We start from the raw sequence: 11,221 nt of genomic DNA, 5'->3' as shown, positions 1-11,221 counted from the left end.
GCAACCCTCTACTATACACATGCTGCCAGAACAATCAGTCCCACCATGTATAGTCCTTGGTTGGTGGTAGAGTCCCTGGTTGTTGTTCGTCTTAAGGGGCTGCAAACCCTGACTAATAAAAAGTTTTGTGAGAATTTGATAATCATTAATACAACTTAAAATTTTAAAATTTTTAAAACTTTTTAACACTTCTATGACACAGTAAAAATTTCTTCAAAGGCACAATTGTATTAGTTTGTACATGCAATTACCTTCCATGTCTTCTAGAACTTTGAAAATGTTCAATATTATGGTCTTCCAAACTGTAACCTAAAATACAGTATCAGAAAATATATGCTATATTATTGGAAATTAAGCAAAATTTAATTTAGTATCTTCATTAAACCTTAGAACCATGCCTGATTTATTCACTCCATTCTTCCTCATTCTCAATTGAAATTACAATAAACAATCAATAACAAAAAAACCCATTATTCCTTATTTTAAAAAGTAAAAGAATATTTACTGTCATACCCATATCAGTGAGGTTCCAGTAGGTCTCTAGCATCACATCTTTGTAAAGACTCTTCTGGGAAGGATCCAACAAAGCCCACTCTTCTGAAGTGAAGTCCACATGCACATCATCAAAGGTTACTGCATCCTAAAATATCCCAAATGTGTATAAAACAAAAAGGTCGTTACCAGAAGCACTGTAAATGTACACTACATTGACAATATATTCGTATAATTCTGGTACTTCTAACACCTATTCCATAACACAGATGTTATAATGGAATTGCTAAGTAATTTTAGAAGGAAATTGAAGAGGATGGTGACCCTTGTCATTTCTGTGTCTTTTTAATAAGATATAGTCTTGCAAGAGAAATACCTACTAACAGAGAGAGAGAGAGAGAGAGAGAGAGAGAGAGAGAGAGAGAGAAGCAAAAAGATCAATAGTAGTGAGTATGTATCAGAGAAATGATTTGAATAATTATTAACAACAAAAAAGATAGGTAAGCTGGGTATATTTGCTCATGCCTTTAATATCAGAAATCAGGAGCCAGAGGCAGATGTATCTCATTGAGGTTAGTCCATGTAATGAGATACAGGACATCCAGAGGTACATATTAAGACCCTGACACCCCTGCAAAAATCAATTAAACAAACAAAATAGAAAGAACTCAGAGGTCTTTACTGAAGTTTCTGCTGAGATGTAAAGTTTAATACAGTTCTGTTTTCATCCTCCTGAGACCTTAGGTGCTCTAGTTTAAACTGTAACATTGGTAAGATCTTACTAATAGGAAATGCATGTTTATAAATAAATGGATGAAATATTAGCAATATAGGTGTTGATCATAAATAAACAACATAGGGTAGGGGGGATGGCTTACCAGTGAAGTGCTCTTGCTAGTCTTGTGAATAATTGGAATCAATTGCCAGTTCATGCAAGGTGGCTTTTAACTATCTACTATTCGAACTTTAGGAATTCTGAGGTCATGTTCTGACTACTATGAGAAATAGGCACAAGTCAGGTCCATAACCATGCATAGATGCAACATAATATTCATTTTTAAAAATTCAAAACAAACATGACAGGTAGGAATAATGTCACACATCTGCAATTCAATGACTCAGAAGGCTCAAGTATTATTAACATCATAAATATATGCTGTCTTGAAAAACAGAATATACTCTCTGTCAAACTTAAAAATTGGAGATGTGGAGGAAGATCAGCACAACAGTATATGCTTGACTTGTACAAAAACCAACATTCTAGGACCATCAGCCAATATATAAAAACAAAAACAAGTCAGGCACATTGGCCACCAGAACTCTAGAGCTAGGTGGATCTCTATGTTTGAAGTCTGCCTTGTCTAATTCCTACTTTGAGAACAGGGAAGGTTACACAGCGAAACTTTGCCTTCAAAAACAAAAACAAAGTTTAAAATATCAAAACATCTGGCTAGCAAAATAACTCATTACTGAATAGCAATTGCTTCTGATATAACTGGAGTTGATTTAAAGTTATAGTCTATAATAGTGAAAGCATGCCAGCATGAGAAGGAAAAGGTGGTTGATCGATCAGTTTCAACCACAACACAGTAGACATAAAGAACAGGAAATGGTTGAGTTTATAGATATTCATATTTTACCCACAATAAGGAATTTAGAATGGTTCCTACTATAAAAGCTTCCTCAAACTCCCCAAGAAAACGACAAAAGAGAGAGACAAGTGCTCAAAGACATCATACTATCTGGGAGCTTTTTAACTCACTCTATTATATTCTGATTCTGGTCATATAGGCTCATGGTTATTCCATGATGAAAATAAACATTCTAACTTCAATGATCCTCATATTCTACAACAACTCATACTGTTCAAATATCCAAAGTTTCTTCAGACATTCAAGACAATCTCTTAATTGCCATACCTTGTAAAATCAGAAGACAACACACAATGGCACTTAATACCCCTTCTCATTCCAATAAAAAGGAAATGTGTATAGTGAGGGAAGATTGAACCAAGACAACAAACCCAGCAGGGCAACACCATATCCGGTAGCTCTGTGGCAGACACATGGGGCTTCAGTTTCAAATTAATAAACTGTCTCTATCCCGTAACTTTTTATACATCTCTCAGTTTGCTTACTTCTATTCCCTATATGCAGCTCTCCATGGCAGATGCCTTGTAACTTGAGTATCTCAACAGGTTGTAGTCTCAAAAGGTAACCAAGGATTCATCCTCACACTGGAGCTCTGACTTTGTCAAACATGGATGGAGGTAACTGTGCTGAACTGAAACCACAGAGAAAGAATTCCTAGCCTTTGAGTTTTGCATCTTTTTTGTTTCCACAACCAGCACAAGATGGGAGATCCTGTCAGTTTTGAAACAGACTCTGCCACACTTGATCCACAGTTGCAGCAGATTTTATATGAAGTTCTTTCCTGGGACTAGGAATAACTGCCTACTTCTTCCATTTATTTAATGCTTAGCAGTATTACCATTGGGGCACATACTTGGACCTTCTCTTGAATGGTAATAATCTCCTTGAAAATTCCTGCTTCTGTTCCAGCACTTGACTGCCATCTGAAACTACCTAGTGCTGTTTTTCTTTACAAAACATAAACTGCATTATTTCTGTCCCACATGTTGCTTTTTTCATCATAGTCCTGAGTCATTAGTAACAGGCATCCAACAGATTCAGAATTTTTCTACTAAATCAGTGTAGTCTGCCTTACTCAATTTCTCAGGGCACAGGCAGAATAAGAAAGATTTGGAGCCAAAATACCACACAAATGACTGCAAGCTAAATTTTTCATGGAGTCTATTTTTTCACTGAAATCCTATTACCTTGACCTCTTCTGTCTGCCTTACTCTCAAAACTCTGGTCTTCCAGGTCCTATACGAACAGCTGATTAAGCTCTCTGTACAGCTTTGTATGCCATTTGCTACCTTAATTTCTAATATTTTTCACATTCTTCCAAAAGAAAATATTCCAAGTTTCTCTCCAGCAGAGAGAAAATCGCTTTTTACATATTATTTTGTTGTTGTTCTAACTTGTTACTCTGATGCTGTGATTGAATCCTCTAAGCAAAAGCATCACAAGTAATAACCAGGTCTTTTGTTTTTGTTTTTTTGATGGTTCTGTCAGATCACAGTCCATCCCATTAGAGCCTAGAATTGAAACTCATGATAGAAAATGAGCAAACACTGTTTCCTGACTTGCTCTCTTGCCTGGTCACTGTATTATGCTATACAAATAAAAACACATGAAATAATCTCACATTATCAGCAAAACATAAAAAAAGGAATCGCATACACACTAACTACCACCACCACCACTGAAATCTGAAATACTTGGAATAATAAATCACTGCTCATTGGTATCTCTCAATATCAATGATCTTAATTCACCAATAAAATGTCACAGCTAACAGAACGGATGCTAAAACAGAATCCATCAAGGATAGACCTCTAGGTAAAGGGTAGGAAAAAGATATTCTAAGGAAATAGAAGTAAGAATCAAGCTGGCATAGCCTTTTTTAACCATTGCTACTTGTCTTTATTCTCTTAGCACAATGTCCTCCTGAGGCACCCAACTTGTCCTGAAAAAATGAGCATTTAATGATTTAGGCTACCATGAATATAACTGCAATGAGAATAAGAATTCTGATACTTCTTAAAATTAATTTAAAATGCATGGAAAGTACACTGAGAATATTAGATCCAGTGAAAGTTTGTTATTTCTATGAGAACTCTGTACACTGTAGATACACATAACCATAGATAGAGAATGTGTTTGTGGTAATGGGGTATTGTGAGTGTAGGTATTATGTCAAACTGTATAGTATAGTAAATATTTGCAATTTTACATCAACTATAACAGTGCAACATGATTTTCACTAACTTTAGTTAATATCTGTGGAAAATCCAAACCTACTGCTATCAGAGTTATTTGGTGTGATAATACACAATCCCATGTCATATCCAGATTCAGTGTTCAATTAATGGTTCTGGATCATGTTTTATTTTCACTTTTATTCTACTCAACTAAATCATACTTGGTACAAGAGCTTTTATGTGACCATAACACCATAAAACCATAAGAGGTCCTCTTTCTATGGCTTTGTAAATTATTTCACATCAGTTTCACAAACTTATTGTAGTTAACTAAATGAATGATTATGTAGAATAATATCTTTTACTCTTTCATACCATATAAACAACACCATTAAAATGATGCATTAAAAAAAATGATGTTGGCTATGTTCAATTTATACCATAAATTCAATACAATCCAAAAGAAATTCCTTACAATTTACAGCAGGAAAGTTGATTCCAAAGTTATATGCCATGAAAAATTAAAATTCTTAATGACTGGAAAACACTGGAGAATAGAAACAAATAAAATATTAGAGCATGGCTGCATAAATAAAATTAATTTTAAATATTAGTACTGGCCCTGTTGGTGCTCCATCTTCTTTCCAGCACACACCTCCATATACAATCTCAGATTAGCACAATACTACATACCCGACAGCTCTGCCTGCCTCCTGGCAGTCCTTCTTGAAACTGTGAAACACAGGTGAGACCTCTATGGCCCAGCAGCTATGGCTCTGCCCTGCCCTATCAGAAATTCCTCCTCCTTCCAGTCCACACCTGCACCTGCAATTGATGTTCTGCACCCCATACGCCAACCTACAGCTCTTGCTGGCCTTTTGAGAGGCTTGCAGCTATCCAGGACAACTAGTCCCAGAGGCTTACTTACCCAGGGACTACCAGGCCAGCCAACACCAGAGACAACCAAATGGCAAAAGGCAAATGTAAGAACATAATGAACAGAAGCCAGTGCAACATGACATCATCAGACACCAGCTCTACCACTATGGCAAGCACTGGATATCCTAACACACTTGAAGGGCAACACTGTGAACATAAATCCCATCTCATGAAGATGATAGAGGCTTTTAAAGAATATATACATAAACTAGTTAAAGAGATACAGGAAAATATAATCAAACAGGTAGAATTTCTTAAAGATACAGGCCGGGTGCTGGCGGCGCACGCCTTTAGTCCCAGCACTTGGGAGGCAGAAGCTGGCGGATTTCTGAGTTTGAGGCCAGCCTGGTCTATAGAGTGAGTTCCAGGACAGATGGGGCTACACAGAGAAACCCTGTCATAAAAAAGCCAAAAAATAAAATAAAACAAAATAAAAATAACATAGGAAAATACAATTAAACAGGTGAAATATAAGAATAAAATGGCTCAATACCTAAAAATGGAAATAGATGCCATAAAGAAAACATAAATGGAGGCAACTCTGCAGATAGATAACCTAGCAAAGAGAACAGAAACTACAGATGTAATCATCACCAGCAGAATACAAGAGATGGAAGAGAGAATCTCAGGTATGCAACATATCATAGAAGATACTGATACACTAGTCAAAAAAATGCCAAATGTAAAAAGCTTCTAACTCAAAAATCCAGGAAACTTGGGACACTATAAAAAGACCAAACCTAAGAATAATAGGAATAGAAGAAGATGAAGATTCCCAACTCAAAGGGCCAGAAAACATCTTCAACAGAGTCATAGGAGAGAACTTCCCTAGCCTAAGGAAAGATATGGCTATAAATATACAAGAAGTCTCCAGAAAACCAAATAGATTGGAACAGAAAAGAAAATTCTCCTCCACATAATAATCAAAACACTAAAGCTTGAGAACAGAGAAAGAATATTAAAAGCGTAGAAAGAGATGGAGAAAAAGAAAATGAGACTTTTTCTGCTTTGACAGTAGTTGGCATTAGCAATGTCAGGCAATAAATTTTAGTCAGTAAAATTCCAAACTGGCTGTTTTGGGCTGTTCATAGACAAAAGCAGTCCATTCCAAGAATCTAAAGGAGGAACTGAACTTATTTCCAGAAGCCAAATCAACCAACACAGAAGATTTGGACAAACGTGTCACTGTGCCTAACAGGAATGTTATTTTTCCTGTCTGAAAATGCACAACCTAAAAGAAAAGGTGTAAATGATATTTGGTGTGCTCTAATAAGTATGTCTAGTCCCTGGAGAATATTAAACCACAAAGCCTGTTTCAACTTTGTAAAATAATTTGTGAGATTATAATTAAATAATTTCAACCTTCTCCCTTCTACATCTCCATTCCCCCCTGCTATTAAGTCTCAAACCCTGAGACACATGGTTGAGGTGCCTATTTAAAAATCAAATTAAAAGCTGCAAGGGAAAAAGCCCATGTAACCTATAAAACCAAACCTATCAAAATTACACCTGAGTTCTCAACAGAGACTCTAAAAACCAGAAGATCCTGGCCAGACAATTTGCAGATGCTAAGAGATCACAGATGTCATCCCAGAATACTATTCCCAGCAAAATTCTCAATCACCAGAAATGGAGAAACCGAGGTACTCCATGAAAAAAAAATCTTTCTATTAATCCAGCCCTACAGGTGATACCAACAGGAAAACTCCAATACAAGGAGAGTAAATACACCCAAGAAAAGACAAGAAATTAATAACCTCGCAGTGAAGCCAAAAGAAGACAATCACACACATACATAGTACTATGCCCAAGATCAAAATAACAGGAACTAACAATTATTGGTCATTAATATCGCTCAACATAAATGGACTCAATTCACCAAGAAAAAGACACAGGCTAACAGACTGGATATGCAAACAGAATCCATCATTCTGCTGCATACAAGAAACACCTCACCAACAAAGACAGACACTACCTCAGAGTAAAGAGCTAGGAAAAGGTTTTCTAAGCAAACTGACACAAGAAACAAGCTGGAGTACCCATTCTAATATCTAATAAAAGAGACCTTCAACCAAAAGTAATCAAAAGAGATAAGGAAGGACAAAGCCATCATACTCATCAAAGAAAAATCCAACAAGATGTCTCAGTTCTGAACATATATGTCCAAATGTATCATAAAAGATACATTACTGAAACATAAATCACACGCTGAACCTCAGACAATAATAGTGGGGGACTTTAACACCCCACTCTCGCCAATGGGCAGGTCATCAAAACAAATTAAACAGAGAAACAATGAAACTAACAGGTGTTATTTGTTTCCTCTTTAAATGGATCTCACATATACCTAGAGAACCTTTCACAAAAGAATAATCCTTCTCAGCACCTCAACTTTCTCTAACCCTCAAAAGATACAAGAAGACTGAAATAACCCTTGCATTTCAACAGATTATCATGGAATAAGACTGGAGATCAACAATAACAGAAACAACAGAAAACCTACAGAGTGGAAACTGAACGAACCTTTACCCAATGATCACTTGGCCAGGGAAGAAAAAAGAAAGAAATCAAAGGCTGTTTAGAATTCAATAAAAATGAAGTCACAATATACCCAAACTTACGGGACACAATGAAAGCAGAGCTTGGAGGAAAATTCATAGCACTAAGTGCTGTCATCAAGAAATTATAGAGATCTCATACAAGTAACTTAACTGCACTCCAGAAAGCTCTAGAACAAAAAGAAACAAACACACCCAACAAGAGTAAAGGGGAGGAAATAGTCAAACTCAGGGCTGAAATCAACCAATTGAAAACAAAGAGAATGCAAAGATTCAGCAAAGTCAATAGCTGGTCCTTTAAGAAAATCAACAAGATAGTCAAACCCTTAGCCAAATTAACTGAAAGTCACAGAGACAGTATCCAAACAAAATCAGAACAGAAAAGGGAGAAATTAAAAAAAAAAAAAAAAAAAAAAAAAAAAAAAAAAAAAAAAAAAAGAACCCGAGGAAATTATGAAAACAAAAAAACATTAGGACTTATTTCAAAAGTCTTTACTCTACAAAAAATGAAATGGATGATTTTCTAGAGAGATACCACTTGCCAAAGTTAAATCTAGATCAAGTAAACTATCTAAACAGTCCCCAAGGAATAAGAAGCAGTCCTCACCCCCCCCCCCCGGCCATAAAAAGCCTAGGGCCAGATGATTTCAGTACAGATTTCTACCAGACTTTCAAAGAAGAGCTAATACCAGTATTTCTCAAACTATTCCACAAAACAGAAACAGAAACAAAACTACCTGATTCATTCTACGAGGCCACAATCACCCTGATACCTAAACTACACAAAGACTCAACAAAAAAAAGAGAAAACTTCAGACCAATTTTGCTTTTGAAAATTGTTGGAAAAATATTCAATAAAATTCTCAAAAACCCAACCCAAGAACACATCAAAAACATCATTCCCCATGATCAAATACAGGGATGCAGGAATACACAAATATTGATTGACTTAATCAACTGCATGTACAAAATGAAATTTAAAAAAATAGATTATAATCTCATCAGATACTTAAAAAAGCCTTTGACAAATCCAACATCGAGGAGAGATCAGGGATTCAAGGCATATACCTAAACATAATAAAAGCAATTTACAGCAAACCAATAGGAAACATCAAATTAAATGAAACAGTCTCATTACAATCAGGGACAAGGAAAGGCTGCCCATCTCTCCCTATCCCATATACAACTTGAAGTTCTAGCTAGAGCAATAAGACAACAAAAGGAGATCAAGGGGATACAAATTGGAAAGGAAGAAGTCAAGATATCACTACTCATAGATGATATGACAGTACACATAAGCAACCCCAAAAATTTTAACAGAGAACTCCTACAGCCAATAAACAACTTCAGCAAAATAGCTGGATAGGAAATTAACTCAAACAATTCAGTAGTACTCCTTTATACAAATGATAAACAGGCTAAGTAGGGAAGCAACATCCTTCACAATAGCCACAAATAATATAAAATATTTTGGTGTAACTCTAACCAAGCAAGTGAAAGATCTGCATGATAAGAACTTCAAGTCCCTGAAGAAAGAAACTGAGGAAGGTATCAGAAGATGGAAAGATCACCCATGCTCAGAGACCGGTAGGATTAACATAGTGAAAGTGGCCACCTCACCAAAAGCAATCTACAGATTCAATACTATTCCCACCAAAATTTACCACATTTTTTTTTTTTTTACAAACCTTGAAAGAGCAATTCACAACTTCATACACAAAACAAACAAACAAAAAACAAAACAAACAAACAAACCCAGGATTGCTAAAACAATCCTGAGCAATTAAAGAAATTCTGGAGTTATCACCATCTCTAACCACAAGCTGTACTGCAGAGAAATACTGATAAAAAATGAGATGGTATATATAAAAAAAAAATGACATGGTATTGGTCCCTTTTATTCAAGGAAACTGAATTAAAGACAGCATCCAAAACCCATATACCTAGGGACACTTGATTTTTGACCAACAAGTTAAAACTATACAATGGAAAAAAGAAAGCATATTCAAAAATTGTGCTGGTCTAACTGTATGTCTGCATGCAGAAGAATGCAAATAGATTAATATTTATCAACCTGGACAAAACTCAAGCCCAAGTGGATCAAGGACCTCAACATAAAACCGAATACACTAAGCCTAGTAAAAGAGAAAATGGGAAATAGCCTTGAACACATTGGTACAGGAGACAATTTCCTAAACAGAATTTCAATGGCTCTAGCTCTAAGATCAACAATTGATAAATGGGATCGCATGAAAGGGAAAGCTTCTGCAAGGCAAAGGACACTGTCAATAGAACAAAACAGCAGACTACGGATTGGGAAAATCCTCACTAACCCTATATTTGACAGAGGGCTAATATGCAAAGTATATAAAGAACTCAAGAAGTTAGACTCCAATAATCCAAATAACCCAATTAAAAAGATGGGGCACAGAGCTAAAAAGAGAATTCTCAACAGAGGAATCTGGAATGGATGAGAAGCATTTAAGGACATGGTTCAAGATCCTTGGTCATCAGGGAAACGCAAATCAAAACAACCAATCAGAATGGCTAAGATAAAAAGGTCAAGCAACAGCACAGGCTGGCAAGGATGTGGAGACATGAACACTCTTTCATTGCTGGTACAACCACTATAGAAACTAATCTGGAGGTTTCTCAGAATAGTGGAAATAGTTCTACCTAAGGCCCAGCTATACCACTCCTGAGCATATACCCAGAAGATGCTCCAACATATAACAAGGACACATGCTCCACTATGTTTAGAGCAGCCTTATTTATAATAGCCAGAAGTTGGAAACAACCCAGATGTCCTTCAACAGAATGGATACAGAAAATGTGGTACATTTACACAATGGAATACTACTTAGCTATTAGAAACAATGACTTCAACAAGAAGCCTATAGAACTCCAAATAGACTGGACCAGAAAACAAATTCCTCCCGCCACATAATAGTCAAAACACCAAATGCACAAAACAAAGAAAGAATACTAAAAGCAGTAAGGGAAAAAAGGCAAGTAACATATAAAGGCAGGCCTACCAGAATTACACCAGACTTCTTACCAGAGACTATGAAAGCTAGAAGATCCTGGGCAGATGTCATACAGACCCTAAGAGAACACTATACCCAGCAAAACTCTCGGTCACCATAGATGGAGAAACCAAAGTATTCCATGACAAAAGCAAATTCACACAATATATTTCCACAAATCCAGCCTTTCAAAGGGTAATAAATGGAAAACTCCAACACAAGGAGGGGAACTACATCCCTAAAAAAGCAAAAATGTGATCTTCCAACAAAACTAAAAGAAGATAGACAACATGAACGGAATGCCAGTTATAACTACAAAAATAACAGGAAGCAACAATTACTTTTCTTTAATATCTATTAATATCAATGGACTCAAT

General features: G+C 36.0%; 1 protein-coding gene across 1 annotated transcript in view; it reads right to left on the bottom strand.

Annotated features, from left to right (window-relative positions):
• The window catches only part of LOC116068859 (zinc finger protein 431-like), a 10,607-nt gene extending 5,874 nt beyond the window's left edge, over positions 1–4,733 (bottom strand). The window contains exons 1-3 of the mRNA XM_031338955.1: positions 1,371–4,733; positions 514–640; positions 252–309 (exon numbers count right to left, since the gene is read on the bottom strand). Coding sequence (XP_031194815.1) covers positions 252–309; positions 514–640; positions 1,371–1,424 — 239 coding nt within the window. The 5' untranslated portion in view covers positions 1,425–4,733. The remainder of the gene's footprint in view (positions 1–251; positions 310–513; positions 641–1,370) is intronic.
• Positions 4,734–11,221: the final 6,488 nt, after the last annotated feature.

The sequence above is a fragment of the Mastomys coucha genome, unplaced genomic scaffold, assembly GCF_008632895.1.
Source record: "Mastomys coucha isolate ucsf_1 unplaced genomic scaffold, UCSF_Mcou_1 pScaffold22, whole genome shotgun sequence".
Lineage (NCBI taxonomy): Eukaryota > Metazoa > Chordata > Mammalia > Rodentia > Muridae > Mastomys > Mastomys coucha.
Note: the sequence above shows the minus strand (reverse complement) of the source record. Positions and strands in the feature narration are given on the sequence as shown.